Source organism: Panicum virgatum, chromosome 2N (genome assembly GCF_016808335.1).
Source record: "Panicum virgatum strain AP13 chromosome 2N, P.virgatum_v5, whole genome shotgun sequence".
NCBI classification, from domain to species: domain Eukaryota; kingdom Viridiplantae; phylum Streptophyta; class Magnoliopsida; order Poales; family Poaceae; genus Panicum; species Panicum virgatum.
This window is the reverse complement of record NC_053146.1, coordinates 15,217,401-15,242,101: the sequence shown is the minus strand read 5'-3', so window position 1 is coordinate 15,242,101 and position 24,701 is coordinate 15,217,401. Positions and strand designations below refer to the sequence as shown.

Here is a 24,701-nt window from a genome sequence, read left to right as displayed (position 1 = left end):
ACGTGCTTGAATCATGACCTTTGTGTCTTTTGGGTTTCATCTCTAGCCTACCACAACTCGCTTGGGACAAAAGACTATGTTGTTGTTGTTGTAATGAACTTACTGCATCAATTTTATCTTGCTCTTGTCCTTCTCTTTGAAATGTCTTCTCCTCTAAATCCCTCTCTATCAACACAAAAACACAGAAAATCAAAACCAAGCAAAGATTTATTTGACATAACATAATGCATACAAAGCTAGCAGAATTCATTAAACATGCAATGTCTCAGATTACCAAATTACATTAACAAAATCAAAGAACTCAAATGTTTTCCTTACCTTTGTCCCTGTTGGATTGTGCAGTCGACGAGCTATCGCCGCCGCGTCCGGAAGCTCTTGTACACTTTCTACAGCCGTCGTGCCACGGCCTCATGCTTGGATCCACGAGTGCAATCATCTCTAGGTGCTGGTTCTAGCCGCTTGATCACCAGGCAAGGCAAAGGAGAGGGAAGATGTGAGTGTAACCTGTCTTCAAGATCCAAGATGTCGCCGCTAGCATCCACCGCCTCGGCTCCGCCCTAGTGCGGATCCGCTCTTCCCTCGAGCGGATCGAGCCGGACGGCGGCGGATCAGGACCGGCCGCCTCGAGCTCGGTGGGGCCTCCCTCGCCGGCGCGCCTCGAGCTCAGCGGGGCGAAGGTGGCACGGCAGCACGGCGGGACGGAGCTGTGCGTCCCCATCCACAGCCTCCCTTCACGGAGCCGGCAGCCAGTGCCTTCTCTCCCTCCCCTTCTGCTTTGCGTGGTGGCCGCCAGCGGCCCGGCCCCGTGACGATGAGGTGAAGCGAGGCGGAGGCCCGCGCGCTGGTAGTGAAGTGTAGGTCAGGCGGCAGCGGAGGCTCCGAGCTCGGCGGGCAGCGGATCTGCGCGAGCTCAAGCGCGGTGGCGGCGGCTTCCCCTTCCTCTCCCTCTCCTCTCATTTTTTTCTCCCTCAGATCTGAGCTCGGCCGCTCCACCCCGCCGGTTTCTCCGCCCCTGGATCTGCGCGAGCTCGAGCTCCAGCGCGGCGGCGGCGACCCGTCTCCTCTTCCTCTCTCGCACGCGGCGCGGGGCAGCAACCGCGCGGGGGTCAGAGGCGGGTCAGGCGGGAGGGGCAGGGGAGATTGATCGAATCAGACGGATGTGATGCAAAGATGGCAGAGCCACAGCCAGGCAGAACCGCGGCGGGTGAGGACACTACATTCATTCTTTTTAGTAGTAGAGACTACTTAATGTAAGCATTTGTAGCACTCAAATTTTTTTCCATAATGTAAGCATTTCTGCTGTATTGTGGGTCCCACACCCATTAGATTCCCTACCTCCCAAGGCCCATCGCTGAGAGAAGGAAAGGGAAAAATCCCCAATCTCTCGTCTCATCTCCTTCCCCACCCGCATGCGCCCCCCTCCCGCAGATCTCCGATGGAGTCCGCCGGTTCCCAATCCCCACCACCTCCCCACCCTCCGACACATCGTAATCGGCCTCCTCCCTCCCCCATGGAAGGGACGACTGAAGGATGCCGGTGTTTGGAGCGGGGGCATCGGCGGGACCAGCGGATGCATGGTGCGCGGGAGCAGCGGTAGGAGGCGCGGTGTTGACGCAAAAATCAACACACTGGAATCTGAGGGAAAGTGTTCGCCGAGTCACGGAAAGTCAACTAAACGTGCCAGTCAATTTGACCTGAAATTGACAAGGGAGAAAACAAAGTCAAATTCGAGAGCGTATCGGCTGCGATTCCGAATATCTCTCAGATGGGCGTATCGGCAAGCTTTGCCGATACTATAGACGACAAAAAGATATTAAATGCAAGCATGTAGTAAACGAGCGTATTGGCAGGATGAGCCGATACAGTAAACGACAAAACCGGCTTTGAACAGCCGATCGTGTATGTATGACAAGATCTAAGCTACGAATGTGTAACTCAGATGATGTGAAGCTAAGAACAGATCTAAACCGGCTCTTGAGATAACAAAAGTGTTACTCCAAAACCTAAAGCCGATCTAGTATGTTTTTAGATGTGATAATGGTAAAAAAATATAGGAAAACCTACAAATCTAGCCGATATCGATAATTAGTGAATAAATCTAGACGAGACGACAGCGATGCGCCCGGAAGTCAAAGCCTAGATAAACTCGATTACTTTTGAATAGATTTGAACGAAGCCACAACGATGCACCCGGTAGCTAAAGCTAAAATATACTCGGTAAAACGAAAACTCACCAGCAAATCAAGTCGCTCGAATGTGAGGCGTCCTTGATCAACTTGAAAGAACTCGTCGAAAAAAAGAAGAGAAAAGGAGAAGTCGCCGAAAAAGTCAAATGAATTGTAAAGTTTGTTGTATTGGAGGTGTATCAAATTTTTCCGGTCACTTACAACTGATATATATAGCCTAGCGTTATCAAGTCCTAGCTGATTATGGCGAATATTACTTGACTTAAAAGAAAAGACTATCTAAAGATAAACTACTTTAAATATTACAACCGAATCATCAAGATTCTCGTAGAGTCCGGATCCTCTCCTCCTTCCTCGACTTCATTGGCAACTGTCCATCGGCCGGACACCAAAACGGACAAATCAGCATCTTCATGGCATATTCCTCTGGCCCATCGGACGGACTCCATCGGCCGATTCCAACACTGTGCATTTTTTGGTTTCTTTCAAATCGGCCACCTTCTCTTCACAAAAATCACCTTCTTTGACACGTGTCAAAAAGCGGTGTCAACACATGCCCCCCAGTTTCGGAATAATTTATTTTGTTCCGAAACTAATGTTAATCATTATTGCCAATATTCAAATTTATCCTCATCTCTCAATCAGACGGTGTATCGAATCCCCATTTTGCCCTCGAGCAAAGGTTATAAATATCTCCGTCTTTCCTTCCGCTGGCACGTTACCTGTAGCACCTCTGTCTTCTCTCTTACTCAAGAACACATCTGACCTGCCGCCGCCATCGCAGCCTCCTAGGGTTTCAAAGACCCAAGTCCAAGAATCATTCTCCTGGCAATGGCGTCCATTTCCGAGATTCCAGAGGTACGTCTCCTTTCTTCACCCGCAGCATTTGCTTTTCATTCTCCTTTTAATTTCTTCAGCCGCGTCATCTTATTTCCGTCCTTTTCTTCCAGAATCTTAGGGGCAATATGATTATTCCGCTAGAGAATCAACCCAACATGATCTATTTAGGCCCTATGGGAAACCCAGATCCGACCAGTATAATTAATCTAGAAACCAACAGAATCCCCCTGTAGTCCTCCGATATGAATCTAGATTGGTCTCAGGCCTTTAGATATTGGCCGAGTGTCACTTCTGGGTGGAGAAATTGGTTTTGTAGGATGACCAATTGTCAGAGAACCAATTGGGAACAATACGATATTAGCCGTCTGAACTTATCTTTATCGGAGATGATTAGAAATGAGCCGATGCTAATATCGGCTTCTCACTTTTGGTCTGACGCCATTGATGCGTTCATGTTTAACCATGGGCCAATGACACCTACCCTGATGGATGTTGTGATGCTCACTGGCCTGAATATCAACGCTCCCGATAGACCTTTCCGTTTGCTAGAAAAAGCATCTTTCAACATTGAAACAAAAAGCATTGGCGGATGGAAATGATATATCGGCAAGACTATAAAGACCGGATCAGTATCTGACAGAGAGTATACTGCCTTTCTCAACATGTGGCTTGAGAAATTCATCTTCTGTGGCAAAATAATTGGCCCAACAAATACTAATCTCAAGCTGGCAAAATCTCTGGCCACTAGCAATCCTGTCCCTTTCGGCAAACATCTTCTGGGGTCAGTTTACCACCTGCTTCATCAAGTATCATCTAGACTCAAAAAGAGCCAACCGATCACCAACTTGGGAGGCCCTGGTGGTTCATTCAGTTGTGGCTGCATATGTACATGCACAAAACTACGACAGTTGAATTGTCAGAGATAGAATTCCCATCAGAAAACATCTCTGAAGAAGAAGAAAACGTCACTCGCCGATGCACATCATTTGGTGAAGCAGTTATCATGATTGCCAATGTTCCTAAGACCCTTGGCATTACTGACTTTTTCAAATCCTTCTACAATGGGTTCCCAGAAATCTCCACTATCTGGTTTGCATATCAGGATGAAAAAAGTTATGTATGAAAATCCCTTCAAGTTCCAGTTTGACTCTTGGAAAACAGATGAAGAAGCCACCAAGATCATGAAGGAAATAATCTCCCCAAGAGTACTACCAGTTAATTTCACAACTGGTAAAGATATCTACAGTTATGAATTCTATAATCCATCAGTGGCAACCAGACAATTGGGATTTGGCCAAGTGCCACCCTTTCTTTTCTTTGTCGGCAAAGTCCAATTCAGAGAAGCTCTAAATAGCGCTCTCTCTTATAGTCGGCTGAAAGATCTGGAGCCTGATGTAGACATGACACTCTTAGCCGATTGGCAGATTGCACCTTTTGCTGCTACCCCTTTCATCCAATGGTGGTCTGAATGGCAAGAGCATATCTTCTGCAAATCGGCCAATCTATATTGCATGGCCCTGGACAACAATTACCAATCAGGCGAGAATGAGGTACAAGTCAAATTACCTCCCAAAACATCATAACATCTTTTACTTGCAGCCTTTGACTTCTACTCTTTGCAGGATAATGATCGAAATCCTCCAACAATCAGCAGGAGTGGGCAGCCGATCAACTACGCCTTGCCAGCCGATAAGCCAAATATTGGCTATGGTGCCCCAACTCTGACAGATGTGGCCACTGGAAAAAAATGCAAGGTATCTTACACTAAGGTAACAACCCGTAAGAAAAAGAAATCTCCAGGCCAATCTTCAGTAGCAGCATACCAAACAGATGCTCTGGTTGACCTTCCCTCCTCCTCAGAAGGTAAAAACCTGAACTTTTATTATTTTACTTTATCTGAATGCTGATCATATTTTTGCTTCACAATTAAGATACTCCTGAACACCAATTTGAAGGAGAAGAAAATCTTCAGAACACACCTCCTCCATCGCCCATCATTCAGGTATGATTCTGTTTACTCAGTAAGTATCTAAACCTTTTTATGATTCTGAATCTGGTATTATTCCCTTTTGATTTCATCAAATACAGCATTCGCCTCAAGCTCCCAGTAAATCCAGGGCGGACTCTCCATTGATACAGGTACAATTTCAGAACTTGCTCATGAACATATTCTGTATATTTCTGGCAATCATACTTCAGCTTGCCGACCATGCACTATCTGAATCACTTGGCCAGCCAAACACTGCAATCCCGAGCTCTTCATTGCAACCCCTCGTCCCTGCTGGCTCTAATCTAGAAGAAATACGCCTAAAGCAGGTAAACAACCTTTCTTTCTAGGGAAAATTCGATTCATGCCACCACAACTCCGTGAATTTGGGTGTCATGTTGAAAATCATGCCACTCAATGGCATGATTTTCAACATGAGATCCAATTTCAAGAAATTCGAGTGGCATGGATCCAACTAACCCTTCTTTCTATTGGCCGATCCCATTACTCTTTTGTTTCCATCGGCCATCTTAACTTTATCTTCCTTTCAGGCACAGAAGTCTCTGGACAACAGTCTATTCTCATTCCAAATCGGAGCTACTTCTCAGGAAGAAGAAGAAATATCATCGATCGATTCAGCTGTATTATCAGATGAAATCAAGGCCAGACTCCAAGAATCCCTCCAATTTCTGAATCAAGACATCGGCCAACTGATCAAGAATGCACAGCCGATACGCGCCATTTTGGAAGAACTAGAGGGTAAACTCCTAGAAGCAATCAAAGATGCACTAACTCCTGCAGCCTTCATCGAGAGCCACCGCGCACAATTCAACAAGGCTCAGAAACAGCTCGCCGATCGTCGTCAGCAGGAAGAAATCATCAAACAGAAGGACAACTTTAAAGCTTTGGCAGAATCAGCCATCGGCGAGATCAAATCCCTAAATGACACCCGAGCCAGCATTCTGAGAAACAAGGCTGCATTAGAGGCTAAATGTGATCGTTTTCTACAGGACCTCAGTCAAGTAAATCAACCAATAGATACTGCAGATCACAATCTCTCTCAGATTCCACCGGCCATCACCAGACTCGAGGAAGACAAGAAGAAATATGCTCGCCAAGCATATCAACTCCACAAGAGTCTACGGTCGATTTCTAGCTCATCAGTAGACAACAATCAAGTAATCGAAAACATTGATCAAATCCGCCTGCGCGCAATAAAAGTAATCCGGGAAGCTCTAGGATTACTGTAAAATCATTTATGTACTTTTTGTCTTAATCCAGAATTGCCAGACAACTTGATCTTAATCCAGAAATTTGTCTTTATGATTTATTGCTCTAAGGGTGACTCATATCGTGTCAGCCATGTTACAACCGATGCATCTGACATGCAACTCGGCTTTTACATATTTTTTACACTAAAGGCAATACTTCCTAGTATTGGCTATAACTTACAAAATCCGGCCGATACTACAATCGGCCATATCCCTCATTGATCAAGATTCTCCCAACAAATCTCCTGACTTTTCTGATGTAACTTCATAATCAGCCATCCGAAAGAAATCCTTCTCCCATGCTTGACTAGAAAGACATTTCATCCGATCATAACTCACTATATGGGTTTCAGTCGATGCCACACTGAATGACGAATCGGCCGATACTATTTCAACAGTATCGTCAACCCACTAAATCAAACATTGATGCATAGTAAATAGAATGCAACAATTGGCATGTATCCAATCCCGACCCAACAACAAACTGTATGAACCTTTGCCATTAATAACGAAGAAAGTAGTGGGAAGGGTCTTACTGCCAATTGTGAGATCAACGCATAATGCCCCCAAAGCAGGAGATACAACTCCTTCGAAATCCTTAAGCATCAAATCAGTCTTCGTCAGATCATCTTGATTCTTCCCAAGCTTGCGTAGCATAATATAGGGCATTATATTCATGGCTGCACCTCCATCAACCAACATCTTCATAACAGCCTTGCCATCAACGAATCCCTTCAGGAACAGTGCCTTAAGATGCTGCCTCTTATCATCTTCTGGCTTCTCAAATGTTGCTGGCAATGGTTCTAAATATAATTGTGCCATGGCTTCCTCTAATTCTGGTTCATGATCTTCATCACTTGGCGCCATAAACTCTTTCAGCATTATGAAAACCATATTAATTGGCGCAGCCGATGATCCAGAATCTTGATCACTATCGGCCCTGGGCTTAGCACGCCAAACTTGTGACCTAGTCCCTTTCTTGCGCAGAACTGTTCTTGTTCTTTCTCAATGATCTCCAGCTGGCGTAACCTCTGAACACGTCAATTCTGAGACCTGGTCAAACCCCCTGGGCACCATTGAGATTGATCCGTGCGATCAGGCTCGCGTTCTGGATCTCTCTGCATCGGCTGATCATTTTGCACTCTGTCATCGGCCACCTGTTCTAGCCGATCGTGTACATGCACTCTTCTCCCAGCAGGATCACGTAGCATTGTCCTGCCCCCCAGTCGATCATGCACCGATACTCTTTTTCCTAGCCGATCATGCACAGAAGTGCGCTCACGCCGATAGGGTTCATGACGTGGCCTTTCATATGATCGGCTATCTTGACCATTGCACTCGGGACAATCATATGCCGAAGGCAATGTCAACTCTTTTTCCCAGCAGTAGACAAAGAAAGGACACCTCCAATGATCTTGCTCATGTTGCTCCTCTTTTTCTCTACGTTGCCGCCTTTCACGATCACGCTGAAACTTGTTCAACACCATTTGAGACATGACACGTCTACGTGATGCCGATGAACGTCCAACATCCTTCATCGGACCCTTTCCTTTGACCTCATCGGCCGCTATCTGCGCTTTAGGATCAACAGCCCCACATCTCTTGACCGATGACGATGTCAGAATCTTGGCTCGAGGAGAACCCTCATCTCTGTCCACATCAACCACGTTTGTGGCGAAAGGATGCCCGTCGATCTTCATCATGTTCTTGAGAGCCTCAAATTTCAACCTCTCTTGTTCAAAAGCCATCTGAATCTGCTGCCGGAAGACCTTGCACTCATTTGTATCATGCGACGTGGCATTGTGCCACTTGCAATACTTCATATTCTTGAGCTCGTCCTCCGATGGAATCTTGTGATATGGCTTCAACTTGATTAACCCCTCCGACAATAACAAGTCAAAGATCTTGTCGGCTTTGGTGATGTCAAACCCATACGACTCAGGCCCTTTCTTTCCAAATGGACATGTCACCGGCTTTTTGCTGTTCTGTATCCACTCAGCCGATGCGACCGTTTCTTGCTCCTCTTCAGACTCACCATTAGCAGAATATTCCACATAGTTGATCTTCTTCTGAAAAGGCTTCTTGGACTCGTAGGATCGAGTCTCTCCAGTCATCCGACTCGCGATCAGGCTAATACTTTCGAACTCCTGCGATGCATATTTATATTTAATGTGCGGCAAGAGCCCATTAAATGCTGCATCGGCCAACTGCTGATCAGACAGAACCAAACTGTAACATCGGTTCTTGACATCTCTGAATCTTTGGATAAAAGTAGCAACCGATTCATCGTTTCTTTATCTCAAGCCGGTCAAATCGGTCAACTTTAACTCATTAATCCTAGAGAAAAAGAACTGATGAAATTGTCTCTCTAGATCGGCCCAATATAATATGGAGTTCGCCGGCAAAGTGGTGAACCAAGCAAAGGCCGATCCAGACAAAGATAAGGAGAACAAACGGACTCTGAGTGCATCATGGTTGCCCGCTTCTCCCAACTGTAGAAGGAACCTATTAACATGCTCCATCGTAAAAACTTCTCCCTGCCCTGAGAACTTCATGAAGTCAGGCACCTTGTACTTGTGGGGGAGAGGAATCTGATTGTAAGCCGGAGGATAAGGAGTCTTGTACATAATAGATTGTTGCTTTGGCCTCAAACCAAACTGCTCCCTCATCACTTCAGCTATCTTTGTGCTTCAATCAACTTGCGGCTCAACTATTGGCATTTGCTGAGGGAAAATCGTACTTGCTGTATTGGTCATCATCGCAAGTTGTTGAGCTACATGGTTCATCGGCTGTCCAGCCGATTGCATCTGTTGTGCTTGCTGGGACATCTGATTGGGTATCTGCTGAGTCATCGTCGGCTGTGTAGCTAATGGGTGAGCCGATTATTGACTAGTAATATCTATGTACGGCACATTGACATACCATATCTGCCCAGTTGCTTGATTATGGAATACCCAGTTGATTCTCTTCTGATGCGGAGATTGCGACAATAACACTTCTGAAGGAGATTGGGGTTGGAGCAGGATAGCAAGATGCTGCTGCGGGGTCATCGGCGATGGCACCGACGCATTAGCTTATGCCATCTGTTGTGGACTCCATGCGCCTTGTGCATTCAGCTATGTTGCCAATGCATCCTGCTGTGCACCCATCGGCTAAACGGCCGATGGATCAGGCAGAGAGGCTATCGGCTGAGAAGCCGACGCATTAAACTGCATCTTGGGTGGCGTAGAAACGAAATCCGGATGCATACCATACCCAGTAGCAGGATTCCATCCTTTAGAAAATATGGACGCAGATCCAACTTCCACAGTTGTAGCAATTGGCAGCGTGGTTGAGTAGATAGGTTCTGTTGTACTCGCCGATGCTGCAGTAGTCATCTGGGGCGGAGTTTGACTGTTGCTTGTTCCTGCCTAGCTATTTTGAGCCGACAGGGCTGCTGCCATTGACACCTCCAAGGGAGTATATTGCATCTGATCTGGTTGTATATAGCAAGGACCCATGCACCCTGGTAACGTGCCTTCAGCAAAAGTCTTGACCACTGCATTGTGCACCGTGTTGCCCATGACTGTTGCACTCTTGATGAAGGCTTGTGCCATAGCCTGACCAACTGCGTCTATCATTTTGCTTTCACATTGAGCCTCTGTCAATGGCTGGAAAGATGGAAGATTAAACTTCTTGATCACCTCACCAGATCTATTGACGCTGTACGACTTGAGGCATTCACGTTTGAATTTTTCCACCAGCTCTTCATATTCCTTCTTTTGTTCTTCTTTGAGCTTGTCTTCAGGAACAGGAATATGGTTCTCTTCACTAACTGCAGATTTATCTATGATTTCCACCATGTTGAAACTTTTGGTCCCACTGGTCGTACCAAAAGATGTGTTGACGCAAAAATCAACACACTGGAATCTGAGGGCAAGTGTTCGCCGAGTCACGGAAAATCAACCAAGCGTGCTAGTCAATTTGACCTGAAATTGACAAGGGAGAAAACAAAGTCAAATTTGAGAGCGTATCGGCTGGGATTCTGAATATCTCTCAAATGAGCGTATCGGCAAGTTTTGCCGATACTATAGACGACAAAAAGATATTAAATGCAAGCACGTAGTAAACGAGCGTATCGGCAGGATCAGCCGATACACTAAACGACCAAACCGGCTTTGAACAGCCGATCGTGTATGTATGACAAGATTTAAGCTATGAATGTGTAACTCAGATGATGTGAAGCTAAAAACATATCTAAACCGGCTCTTGAGATAACAAAAGTGTTACTCCAAAATCTAAAGCCGATCTAGTATGTTTTTAAATGTGATACTGGCCAAAAAACATAAGAAAACCTACAAATCTAGCCGATATCGATAATTGGTGAATAAATCTAGACGAGACGACATCGAAGCGCCCGGAAGTCAAAGCCTAGATAAAATCGATAACTTTTGAATAGATTTGAACGACGCCATAGCGATGCGCCCGGTAGCTAAACCTCAAATATACTCGGTAAAACGAAAACTCACCAGCAAATCAAGTCGCTCGAATGTGAGGCGTCCTTGATCAACTTGAAAGAACTCGTCGAAAAAAGAAGAGAAAATGTGAAGTCGCCGAAAAAGTGCAAAGGAATTGTAAAATTTGTTGTATTGGATGTGTATCAAGTTTTTCCGGTCCCTTACAACTGATATATATAGCCTAGCGCTATCAAGTCCTAGCTGATTACGGCGAATATTACTTGACTTAAAAGAAAAATCTATCTAAAGATAAACTATTTTAAATATTACAACCGAACAATCAAGATTCTCGTAGAGTCCGGATCCTCTCCTCCTTCCTTAACTTCATCGGCAACTATCCATCGGCCGGACACCAGAACGGACAAATCAGCATCTTCACGGCATATTCCTCTGGCCCATCAGACGGACTTCATCGGCCGATTCCAACACTGTGTATTTTTTTGTTTCTTCCAAATCGGCCACCTTCTCTTCACAAAAATCACCTTCTTTGGCACGTGTCAAAAAATGGTGTCAACACGCGACGGCTGCATTCACAGCACGCGCTGCAGCGGTGTTGGTGGGCCCTACTGCGGCCACAGCGGCACCGGCTGCTGCGGCGGGGGTCCAACTTCACTGACTTCAAGAAGCGAAGTCACAAAGATGAACAGTGATATGAGTCTGGATGAACAGTGATCCCTACCGTGAATCGCTGTAGCTGGCACTGTTCACGGGACACTGTTCAAAAGGTACTGTTTTACACTGTAGCAGGGTGCTGTAGCAATCAGTTCTGTCCATCCATCTCAGATCGGACGGCCGGAAATACACCGAAAGTCACCGCTACAGTGTTTGCTGATTTTGCTTCAGCACTTCAGAGAATCCAGGTTGCGGCGGCGGGGTCGCCGGCTTGTGCGGTGTCGAAGGGAGGGTGGCGGTGGCGTTGGCTAGCCATGCTGCGGCCGCCCCGTGGCTGGCTGCAGCGGTGCCTATGGTGGCGCGTCGCCGGCTCCTCCTCGGCGCTCAGCTCCTCGACGCCCGCGCTCGGCTTGTGCAGCGGTTGTCCAAGATCCGGACGGACGGATTCCGCATCTGCTGCCTACCTCTGCCTCGCTTGGCGCCCTAGTGAATGTTGGAGTGGGAGTGCTGTTGTGCTACGCTAGAATGTGCTGGAATGTAATATTTTACTACTCCAAACACGTGCTGCCGCCAGTACCATGTACCACATTAACTCAGGGGCGCATACATCATGTCAACCCTTTCCTATTTGTTGCATTTGAACGCTACGAGTGATTACATTATGGGATGGAGGAAGCACTGGCGGACCCAAAGGGTGTCCAGGATATGCCACGGCATATCCTAAGCCAGTCTTTTTTTACTCTAATGACTTTTTTAACTTAGATTTGATCAAATTCAAATTGCAACTTAACAATTATATTGGTGATAGTAGACATGGGAACAACTTCAAATGTCTGACCAATCATGGTTATCTCTCAGTTAAGCTAGTTCAAACTGAGAGAAATACGATTTATGATATGGTTTATAATCTTTTAAAATTAGTCATTGATTTTAGCAAAAATTAAGCTAAGAAATAAGATGGGAGATAGTCTTTTGGATGATTGTCTACACACATTCATCAAGCGAGATATCTTCTCCGAGTGGATGAAGATGATATAATTAATACTTCATGAACTTTAATGTTGAAACATAAATGAATTGTCCACCTCTTCCCATCAGTTTAACGTTTTGGGTTGAATTGGTTGGTACATGCAACTCAATATGATATCAGGGCCAGAGGTCTCTGTCGGTGTTTTACTGCCAAGCTCTCCGAGGTATATTTCGAGAAGATTGTTTGTAGGCACGGACTTGTCGAGATCAGAACGCGATGTGCAAGGAACACAAAGATTTAGATAGGTTCAGACCGTCATACTATACGTTCTGTGTGGTCGTTTGTATTGGTTTAGGTGTTGAGATGTTTTGGAAGGATCCCTGTCCGCTCTTATATAGTCTGGGAGGACAGGGTTATATGGAAAGTACTAGCCGAGTACTACTAGAGTCCTACTACAATAAGGTCGAGTAGTTTCCATGTACATCAACTAGTCCTACTGCCGTACGAGTAGTTACAAGAGAGGTAAGGTGTATCCATGTGATATTCCTTACTCTAGAATATTCCACATCTGTGAGCAGTCCCGCTGCCCTGGGTCTGACAGCCTCGAGTTCGAACCTCAACAGGTGTGATTAAATAAAATAACTGCAACCGACTCTTATTTTCACGTATGAGGCATAGCAGAGCCTACACACGAGGGAGAGTGTTAAAGTATAAGTGAATTGCCCACCTCTTCCCATCAATTTAAGCTTTTGGGTTGAATTAATTGATGCATACAACTTAATAGTTAAGAAGCGTAAGCCTGATAAGAAGAAATTAGATAATCTCTTTGAACTATTATATGTTTGTAAGCTTATTTTATGTTTTTCTAGGACTTAGTGTGCTTGTACTACTTATATTGTAATATATGTAAGTATTGAATCTAAATACTTATATATCGAATTGCTTGTGGAATTTTTTGTTGTGTATCGATTTTTTTAGATTATACCGAATACCGAATTATATGTTGAAATTTTGATATGGCATACCCTAAGTTCTAATCCTAGGTCCGCCACTGGGAGGAAGTAGTACACTTTAGCGGGTAAAATTGGATCAACTCCAAGTAAAAATTTGTTTTACATTGATGCACGCGCACTGTGGTAAGTGAACGTAGCTTCGCCAATGTTGTAACCACTCAAACACAAAATTGAATTAAAAGAGGGATAGCATTTCACTGGGAAAAAAATGAATGGTAGAAAAGCTGCAATTAGGGATAGGAGAGATGTGTCCGTGGTTGAAGTCTCTACCAAGGTTTTGCAGGAGCCTGATGTTTTTTATTTTTTTTCAAATTCTAGCTAACTACGAACTAGTATTAACAAAGTATTATAGAGATTAAATTGTAGGGCCCCTTCAGTTTGGGGCCTGTGCAGATGCACTGTTTTGCAAATGCCCACGGACGGGCCTCATTAAGAGCACTCGCAGTGGCATTAGGCCTCCTCCAAAGGTAGAAGTCAGTTCTAGCTCTAAGCTAGCACACGTAAGCAGCAAAAAAAATTCATACAACAACTTTATCTTTTATTAGCACATGTAGGACCAGTTACATTAATTATTTACTCATCTCCTTTTCAGGTTTGGAGGAGCTCGCGTGAGTTCACCTTTTACTTGGACACCGTGCTACTAGCTAGCGGCGGTTTAGTCGCTAGCGAAGGTGTTTCCCATGTATCTCACTCTGCCACCTATGTAAAACTCTGACTCAGCTGTGACGCAAATCTCGGTCAACACACGAACACACTAGATCGTGCGGCGCGAGAAAGAGCTCGATGCAGCTCTCCCTGCGTGGAGCGGTCAGACCGGTCTAAGGAACCCGTCAGGGTAGGCGCACGTAGGGTTGTTCTAGGATCGGCAGGCCACCTAGAACGCCTTCAAACATTGCGGAGACGAAGGAAGAACAGCAGATGGGGTTGGAAAAGCAAGGGTTTGGAGACGAGGATAAAGAGTAGAGGTTGTATTGATTTTTATTCGATTGGATTTTCTAATCGGTCGTGACCCTTTATATTTATAGGGTGGGGTGAATTTATTCCGCAAAAAATCCTGTTTATAGATCTAAATTTATGAAAAACCCTAATTGTACTCGGACTCTACCTGGACCGGTCAGACCGATCGAACCTACCGGTTAGACCGGTCGGTCCCTGCCGGACAGGCCATAGTGTCTCGACCGGTCAGACCACTCGGTCAGACCGGTCAGATCGGTTGGTGCCAATTTTGACTGTCAATAGCCTCTCTTTAGAGGAGGCATAGCTACATAGCTAGCTGAGACGAAGGTGAGCCAAGAAAAGAAATGCTATTTTATACTCTCTCTCTTCTTTAAATGTACCATTAGACCCACAATGTTCATCTCTCATTTTCTTGGCTGCAAAAAATAGATCGGCGATTTGGTCATCACCTAGCACTCTTTCACCCTATTTCCCTCTCCACCTAGGGCTGTGTTTTTTTCGCGCACGTTTTCCGAAAAGATAATCTTATATGCATGAAGTACTAAATGAAGTCTATTTGCAAAATGTTTTTTAGGGATGGGTGTAACTTTTCGAGACTAATCTAATGACGGTAATTGATTGATGATTTGCTACAGTGATGCTACAGTAACCATCCTCTAATCACGCGGTCAAAGACCTCATTAGATTCGTCTCGCGATTTACACGGGGGTTGTGGGGGGGTTGTGGAGGTGATTTTGTAATTAGACTTCATTTACTACCTCTAATCAGTGGTCAAAGGGGTAAAAAATTTTCATAATAAATTTTACACCCCCAACCAAACACGGCCTAGGATAAAAAAAATCACGTTACTCTGGAGGTGCCCCAGGGAGAAGGAAAACAAGGAGTCCGTGCGTGTGCGTAGTATGATGATGGGTTTTTGATCTGTCTGGTCTGGTTCCTGTTGTCTCCAAATTCGAGGGGTGGAACGAATTTGGGAGCCCCCGTGCGTGGAGTGCATCAGGTATGCGCCGCACGCGAGGTGCCACCAGTCCAAAAGACCAAAACGCACGCGGCACGCCGTTCTCGAGCTATCTTCCATTTTTTTTTACAGCGCAGGTGGTCGGTGTACCGTAGCCGTAGCCGCGCACGCGGCGCGCGCGAGCCCACAGAATAACAGATGCCACGCCCTGCCTCACCGTATCCAGGGACCAGGGACCGACCGGTCGCCGGACCCGGACAGGAAGGAACAGGGGGGCTTGGAAGCGGAAGCTTCTAACGATTTCTTGGCATTTATTAAGCAGCCACGTCAGATTTTTTGGTGAGGTGGCTCCCAAGTTAATGAAGAAAGAGAGAAACGATTTCTACCTGTGTGTTTAATTCGCGAAAAGTTCGTGAAAAAATTGCTGTAACGTTTTGATTTTATTTGACAATTATTGTTCAATCATAGAGTAATTAGTCTCAAAAAATTTGTCTCGTCATTTATAACCAAACTGTGCAATTAATTATATTTTTTAATTACATTTAATACTTTATATATGTATCGTAAGATTCGATGTGATATGCGTCAGTGAAAAATTTTAAAATTTTTTAAAACTTTTCACGGAACTAAACACAACACAACACAGTCCTGAGAAACGATGTCGGCTCTCAAACCGAGACACAAAGAAACGATAGTTTTAGAGATGGGGAGAAACTACTGGTTTCTTCGTCTCATCGTCGCCGCCGCGTCCTGACGACTGACGAGCGTCGCTTGCCCGCCTGCTCCGTCGTGTCCAGGCCCGGCCGCGGGATCGCGCGTGCTTTCCGGCTACCCCGACGCCCGCTCGCCCGCCGCGTTGAGTCTTGGCCCGACTGCGCCCTTGGAGCCGCCTGGCTGCATCCCCGGCGAGCGCCGCTCGGCCGGGCGGTGATGCCCCGTGCTCGCGCGACGGCCTCCGCTCCTCGCGCTGCTTCTGCTCACCGCGAGCTGCTCGGCCGCCGCTTCCGCTCACCTCGAGCGCACCGGCAGCCGCGACGGAGAGAGAAGATGACGTGAGAGAGGGGAAAAGAAACAGCAACATTTATTACGGATCCATTCGAAGAAACTATGGGGGCGTTTAGTTCCTAAAATTTTTCACATCGAAATTTGTGTCTTTCTCTTTGGATATATGTATGGAGTATTAAATTTAGTTAAACAACAAAACTAATTGTACAGTTTGGATGTACACGACGAGACGAATTTTTTGAGCCTAATTAGTGCATGATTAGCCATATGTGCTACAGTAACTCATATATGCTAATAATGCGGTCAAAGGCCTCAAAAGATTCGTCTCGCGGTTTCCAGATGAGTTCTGAAATTAATTTTTTAATTAGTGTTCGAAAAATCTTCCCAATATCTAGTCAAATCGTTGATATGACACCAAAAAAATTATGAGTTGGGCAGCTCAGTTTTCTCACGGAGTTTTCTGATGACATGGCCTGAGCTCATACAAACTCCGGGTCGGGAGTCGGGACTGCCCTGAGCTTCCCTCCCGAGGAATTCGAAACCGCCGCGCCGCAGCAGCTGCGGGGCGGAGCAGCAGCCAACAGACCAGCCCACCAGGCCCACTGGCCCAGGCGCGCCGCGCGAGCTCAAACCGGCCGGCCGGCGGCCTGCGCGCGCCTGCACGCCACGCGAATGCGGTCGGGGGGCGCGGGTTTGGTCCCCACTTGACAGGCCGGCATACTGCTGGCCTTGGCCCCACCTGGCAGCAGTGTTCCATCTCGCGTGCGGTGGCCCCACCGTAGCCCGTTGTAGCTGGTGAGCAGGCGCAGGCAGACAGGCCAGGTAAAAAAAAAAGAAGCTCACGGGCACGGCAGCGTTCTGGTGATTTCAGGCGACCGGACAGGTTAGCGAAAGCAGAGGAGCTTCTTAGGAATAAAGATGGGAAATGGATAGCAGATTCTATATCCCTATCTGTATTTAAATTTAATGTGGTAGTAAAGTGGATACATCCAAATTCGATTTTTATTGATTTTCTCTATCCGATTTCAGATACGTATTCGACAATATCCGACACTATCTTTATATGTTTTCATTCAAAACTATTTAAGAAATTATATTTATTTCTTACCAACAATATTATTAATTTTATAATAAAGATATAATATAAAATATTAAATTTACTTTAAATATTCTTATTTTATATTAAATTACTTCTATATTTTTATTTATATATAATAAAATTATTTATATGTTTATTGCCATATATTTTTAGTTCTAATTTTATTTTTATGTATTTATTTATTAACAATAAATAGATTATTTTTAACTAGATACTTTTATTATATTATTATACTTTAGTTTGTACATGTATAGTGATTTTATAATCTAAAACTACTAATAAAGAAAATAACTAAACGTTAGCTCATATATCAAGTCAATATCCGAATTCGAATCCGAATTCGAGGCATCTGTTTTGCATTTGTATTTGAGAATATTCGAATCCGTATCCGTATTCGATTTAAAATGTGGTAAAAGTGCTATCTGAATCCGATTCCATGCGAATCACATCCGTTTCCATCCCTACTTACGAAACAGGATGCGACGATTATATTAAAAAACTTTTACTCCAAAAAAATACCAACCTACGTTTACGTTTACTTGCCACTCTCTTTTTACTGTAGCAAATTCGATCATCCGTTTTTTCTACAAAAATTTATAAACATTTAAAGTTTATGTACTAATAGATTCACTATGAACCATAAGTGTCTACAAAAATTTTTAAGGGGAAAAAACGTGCCGTCAAAGTTGCTACAGTAAAAAAACAAGTGACAAGTATTTGTGAACGAAGGTTAGGGGTGGGCATTCGGTTCTTCGGTTCGGTTCTTCGGTTTTCGAAGAAATTCGGTTCCTAGAAAATAGGAACCGATTGGTTCCAAGAAATTTCAGGAACCGAGTATTTCGGTTCTCGGTTCTTTCGGTTCGGTTTCGGTTCTAACCGAACTAACCGAATTTTTTTACCGAAAGCTAAGATAACAAGAAAAATATACATGTTCTATAGCAAATTTAGACAATACTTCCTCTACTTTAGAGAATAATAATTGAGAAGAGAACAATAACAATATAGTAAGAGAAATACATGGCAATTGAAGTATGATACATCACATGTAAACTAAATATACTCTTACAAAATGCAAAGTTTATGTAATTCGGTTCTTTCGGTTAATTCGGTTACCCGAGGGTAGGAACCGAATTTTTTTCGGTTATTTCGGTTCTTCAATATCTGGAACCGAACAAGGAACCGAATTTTTCGGTTCCGGTTATTTCGGTTTCGGTTCCGGTTCTTTCGGTTCGGTTCTTCGGTTTCGGTTAAATTTGCCCACCCCTAACGAAGGTTAGTATTTAAAAAAAAACAGGACGCAGGACCTACATATAATGTCATCCTGTGTTATTTCATTTTTGCAACAAGATAATGGGCGCATCGTTTTTTTGGCTGCACGATCCCTCCTACTCGTGTCATCGTTTTTTTTTTCACTCTCTCTACAAACCTAGGTCCTTTAGTTGGTCTAGCAAATAAAAAACGTGTGTTCCTTTGGCATGTCCGCATTTGGGCCAAAGCCAAGAGACCTTTTCATATGGAGTTGGTTTTTGCGACGAATCATGGGACCCTCGTTTCTATTTCTGCAAACGCTTGGCTGGTTTGAAACGCTTTCCGCAATCATGGTACCTGTTGCATTCCTTTGAAATGGAAAACATAGGAGTGCGGAGTGCCCGTTTACTCCGACTTTGGAACCTTATGGCTTGCCTCCTGCACGTCCTTGTCTGTTGTCTCTAAACAAGGCCGTGATGTCTGGATCGCATGCTCGAGGACAGGCCAAGGGCTACGGGTCTCCGTTTCATTTCGCTAAATAAGCTACAAGTGCTTGCAAACGTCCCATTTCGAGTAAGGTGAATGATTCTGCACGTTTGCCAAATTGTACAAACGGAGTATGGTGCCTTGATGTGTCTCGGTTAGGAAAAACTTGGCTTAGGCCTTGTTTAGATGCACTCAAAATTCTAAAACTTTACATGATTTTCCATCACATCGAATCTTTGAACGCATGCATAAAATATTAAATGTAGCTAAATAAAATAACTAATTACACAGTTTCACTATAATTTGCGAGACGAATCTTTTGAGCTTAGTTAACCCATGTCGATATAATAATTACCAAAATACAAACGAAAGTGCTACAGTACTTTACATCCAAAACTTTTCGCATCTAAACAAGGCCTTAATTTGTTTTTTGGGTGAAAAGACTGCTCACGTATGTCACGGTTGGAAATAATCTCTTTCCTTGTACCGATTGATCAAATTCTGTTGAAATTTATATTTACATGGATGTACAGTAGGAATAGGCTAATGTGAAACCCGGAGGCAAATATACAAAATTGAACACGACACTAGCGTACACGTGTAGAATTCCACTTGGGGTTAGAGAGAGAGAGAGAGAGAGAGATTACATGCTTCAGATTGGCTTCGTGTTTGGCTTCGTGTTGTGTTTCTTTTTTTTTAAAGTTTACTCGTGTTGTGTTTCCATTTCCAACTTTGTTCATAATTCTTACTGATTGGCGAAAACACTAAATATTTGCATTACATTACCGAATTTCTGCTAGATTTGGACATTTAGAAGTCCGCTTTTAGTCTCGGTGACAATTTCCTGAAAACAGAACCATCCTCTTTATGTTAGTTAAAAAGATATTATCTCCAATAATACTTCTAATAATCTTTGGACGAATTATTTTTTGACAAGGTCCCCCTATGATATATGGTAAAACTCAAGGTACCCAGATGCAAAACTATCCGGCCGGACATTTGAATTTCACGGCCGTTGGAGCCCCCTCTCCATTCTGGGCCCTGGGCCCCACGAGCTTTCCCCCCAATTCAAATTCGCGGATCGCAACCGCAACGACAAAGCCAAAAGCTTCGCCTCCTGCCTGACCACATTTAAAAGGCCACCTCTTTCCCCAAATTGAGGCTGCCCTCACTCCTCAGTCCTCACTCTGCATCACTCACCTCAGCTCAGCCCAGCTCAATCGAGCGCCCGTGAGGAGCCACAACGGCTGCCATGGTCGAGTTGGTGATGGCGCCCGGCTGCGGCGGCGGTGGGGGAGGGGGAGGCGAGGTGAAAGCGGAAGAGGGGCAGGCGCAGGGGCAGGTGCTGGCGCTGGTGCTGGCCGCGCTCCGTAAGTCGGTGGTGCTGCCGTGCCAGATGGCGGACGCCGACGACCCCGCGGGGGCGGCCCGGGGGATGGAGATCGGTTGGCCCACCGACGTCCGCCACGTCGCGCACGTCACCTTCGACCGCCTCCACGGCTTCCTCGGCCTCCCCGTCGAGTTCGAGCTCGAGATCCCCGGCCAGGTCCCCAGCGCCAGGTCGGTTGGGGGGTTCTGGGAGCACGGCCTCTGTTCACGCCTACTGTGTCCAGCCGAGGCCCGAATGTTCAATCCCGAGCTGCCTCGATTACCAACGTTTCTTTCTTTTTTGAATTCCTGTAGCACGAGCGTGTTCGGGGTGTCGCCGGAGTCGATGCAGTGCGGCTACGACGACAAGGGGAACTCGGTGCCCAAGATCCTACTGCAGATGCAGGAGCGGCTGTACGCGCAGGATGGACTCAAGGTACGAGTATTTCGGTCCTTCAAGCCTTCTCAATGTGGGGGTTTGAAGCTGCAAAAGATGTCCGAGCGCATTAGAATTGAATAGTTTTCTTGAATATTATTGCAATTTCAGGCAGAGGGGATCTTCCGGATCACCCCGGAAAACAGCCAGGAGGAGCATGTGAGGGAGCAGCTCAACAGTGGCATCGTGCCTGACGACATCGACGTGCATTGCCTGGCCAGTCTGATCAAGGTATTAACGGGCACTTTCGCCTTAGTGTTCTCACACTTCTCTTAAAGAGGAACACTGAAACAAAAGCCGTGTGATAATGTCCTGTCAAGCTGGAGGGCGAGCTTGATGTGTTAGTCTTGAGGCATGAGCAACAACATGGCAGAAGTCTAAATCACACCCCCCCCCAACTACGAGGGGTGGACTACATAATCCCCTCAACTATAAAACCGGGTATTCTACTTCCTGAATTTTTCAAAACCGGTCAAATTACCTCTTGGGGCGGTTTTGAGGTTTTGCCATTTTTTTTATTTCGGTCGAATCTTTAAAAAATCATAGTAAATCATAGAAAAATCATAAAATGAAAAATCCAATTTTGTTGGACTCCACATGAGTATATCTATACAGTGAACACATAATATGCTATGCTTTAATACAAAATTTTTCTTTAAATTTAGATCTATTTTTTCTATAATTAAATAGAATAATTCATAGCCGCAGTTTCTATGGCTCAATTGAGGTGAAATTTTTATGGTGGCCTTACTATTATATGCTTGAACTATAGTAAAAATTTCATACTCATTAGATCATATATAACTTAGTTATAGATTTATATAGTCCACCCCTAATAGTTGGGGGGTGATTTAGACTTCTGCCTGAGCAACATTCAGCATCTTATAACGCTTGTGCCTTTACATAAGCCATGCCTGTTCAGTCTTGTTGTTCTTTTATTGGAAGGAACCAAACCAAATTGGTTAGATGTTTCTTCATTCAAGCACCTAAAATTGGTACTAGTACTAAAATATGCTCATTGAGATGCTATTCAATGTATGCAATTGTAGAATCTGCGCTCAACGTTTTCAAATACTGGGGTGATGTGTTGGCAGTTATTGTTTTTTTCTTTCCTTGAAAAAACTTTGTCTGAAATTTCAGAGTTAACCAACATCTTGTGATGGAAGATCTCTTGTAGACTACACCCTTATTTGGAAGTCAAAACTGCATACATTTTAGGCAGATGGAGTAGTACAGATTCAATGCTATTTATCTAATTTTATTGACATAGGTGTGACCTGGGAGTCTGTAACTCTTAAGTTAACCTTTTCAGATCTTAAGATGAAGGTGGGCTCTCTAGATCTGATGTATGCTTGTTTTCAGAAGAAAAAAAAAATAAATCTGATGATGCTTCTTTTTAGTTTATTTGAACCCTGTATATATCCTGATTTTTGGTCCGCAAGTCATGAAGTCATGTTATCTGCTTACCTTTTCCTTTTTTTTTTCCCATTGCACATGGCTTTCTTTAAAAATAAAAATCAACAATACAGTCCTCTGTATGGGAATAGTTTTTAGCATACTTGATAGTGTTTTTAGCATGTATTTCTTTAAACATTGGCACTAGAGCAATGCTGAAACCGTGAATGGAGCAATGGCACTGAATCTCCTGTGGCCTGATCTTTTACATTATGCACTACACACTGATACAGGCCTGGTTCAGAGAACTCCCTGAAGGCGTGCTTGACAGCCTCTCACCTGAGCAAGTCCTTCACTGCAACACAGAGGAACAATGCATTGAGCTCGTGGAGCTTCTTCCACCAACTCAAGCTGCACTTCTTCATTGGGTTGTAGAGCTCATGGCTGATGTTGTTGAGGAAGAGGAGTCAAATAAGATGAATGCGAGAAATGTTGCCATGGTTTTTGCACCCAATATGACACAGGTATTGCCCTCTAACAGATCAACCTTGTTTGTTGACATAAACGCTAACAAGAGAACTGAAATTTTCCTCCAATCAGATGTCCGATCCACTGACTGCTCTGATGCACGCTGTTCAAGTCATGAACTTGCTCAAGACCTTGATTCTCAAAACACTTCGGGAACGTGATGATGATGATGATGATGCAGGAGCCTATTCATCATTTTCATCTTCACCATCTTTATCTGAAGAAATCGATGAGGAGGGTCATGACCAACAGGATGACGAAAATGATAGTGGCAGTGAGAACTATAACTGCGATGATAACAGAAGACCAAAAGATATTGACAAGGCTGCTGCACTAAGAGTAGACAATGAACAGCTAATTGGTGTGTCCAGGAGGCACACATCAATTGATTACCATTTGCCTTTCATTGGATTCCAAAACGACAATGAAGATACGTCGCTGGCTGATATTGAAGAATGTTTCTTAAGAAGGCTAGAATGGAAAGCTGTAAGGGAATGTGTTGCTGAAGACAATATTAGCAGTTTTCCTGCCGCCAAGGAAGGGGCAGAGCAGCTGAGCTCGTCTGAAAGTATTACAGAAGGTAGTAACACAACTGTCGAAAACAGAGACGTGACAAGCAATGCCATTGATGTAACTATCAATGAGCTGAGGCAAATGGAAATTAGAATTGAAATGACAGATGCAGAGGTAAGAAATGCTACAAAAGGCGAGCTAATTCTTTGCTCATAAGCTATCGTCACAACGGCTCTGGTTATCTTTCATGTAAGTTTATGTGAAGTTGTAAGTCGGTTCTTGGCAGTCCCTCAGTCAACACGAGGCTGGAGAACTTTGTCCTTGTAATATTCTTCGCATGCTCTCGAGCATGAGCAGCGTAGTTGAGTAGTTGTGTGGTTTAATTAAAGCTGAAACAACCAGTTTCTAGCTAGTTGGACCTCGGTAAACTATTCCAGAGACCTTTGATGAAAAGGTTTCAAATTAATTAGCTGTACCCTTGCAAATGAACGCACTTGAAACTAGGTGCACAATTCATGCATTGCATCAGTTTAGACTTCAGAGATGATGTTTTGCGTTATTTTAATGTTTTTTGTTGTCACTCCTTCAGATTGAAATTCTGAGGTCCCTAATTTGGTTTATTAATTCGAGGGTGATTTGCTATATAATGAAATTTATTGCCAGTACTCAGATTAAAATCTGCTTGTGGTCATAACTTTGTACACAGTTATTGCATTTCAAATAAAATGTTTCATAAAATGTATGCATTTTTGGAATGGAGAAAAAAAATGAAAAAGGCATCATAGATTTACAGTGTGATACACCCTTAAGAAGAAAACAAAGGCATCAGACTAAAGGGATGGCAAAACACTCGAACCTAATCAAAGAATGTAATTCCGTCTTGCTGATTCTGGACAAGCTTGAAGAACAAAGGCCCTTGTACACTCAAGAAAAAAATTTCAGAGCCATTCTAAAAAGGCACATCCTAACATTGCTGAAATACCAAAAGGAATATTGGAGAAAAAGATATAAAGTTAGATGGACAAAGCTTGGGGATGAAAGTACAAATTTTTTCATGCAGCAGCAACTGAGAGGTACATGAAAAATACAATAAATAGTTTGGAGAGTGAGGATGGAAGACAAATTACAGAACATTTTTGAAAAGGCTGCACACCTCTGGGAAGCTTATAAAAAGAGAATGGGAACGACCACCAATCGTACTATGCAAATTGATCTGGAAAACTACACAGACATAACAACCTTGATCACTTATCCGAGCTAGTCACAAGGGAGGAGATTGACAAAATAGTAGCCCAAATGCCTAAAGATAAGTCCGCCTGGATGGATTCAATGG

The 24,701-nt window shown here is 44.2% G+C and overlaps 1 protein-coding gene across 1 annotated transcript; it reads left to right on the top strand.

Annotated features, from left to right (window-relative positions):
* Positions 1-20,262: 20,262 nt before the first annotated feature.
* Positions 20,263-23,908, top strand: LOC120658116 (rho GTPase-activating protein 2-like). The gene is made up of 5 exons (XM_039936331.1): positions 20,263-20,688; positions 20,812-20,932; positions 21,044-21,163; positions 22,621-22,851; positions 22,928-23,908. The coding sequence occupies exons 1-5, from the start codon at positions 20,381-20,383 to the stop codon at positions 23,582-23,584; spliced, it is 1,437 nt and encodes a 478-aa protein (XP_039792265.1). The 5' UTR covers positions 20,263-20,380; the 3' UTR covers positions 23,585-23,908.
* The last annotated feature ends 793 nt before the right edge of the window (positions 23,909-24,701 follow it).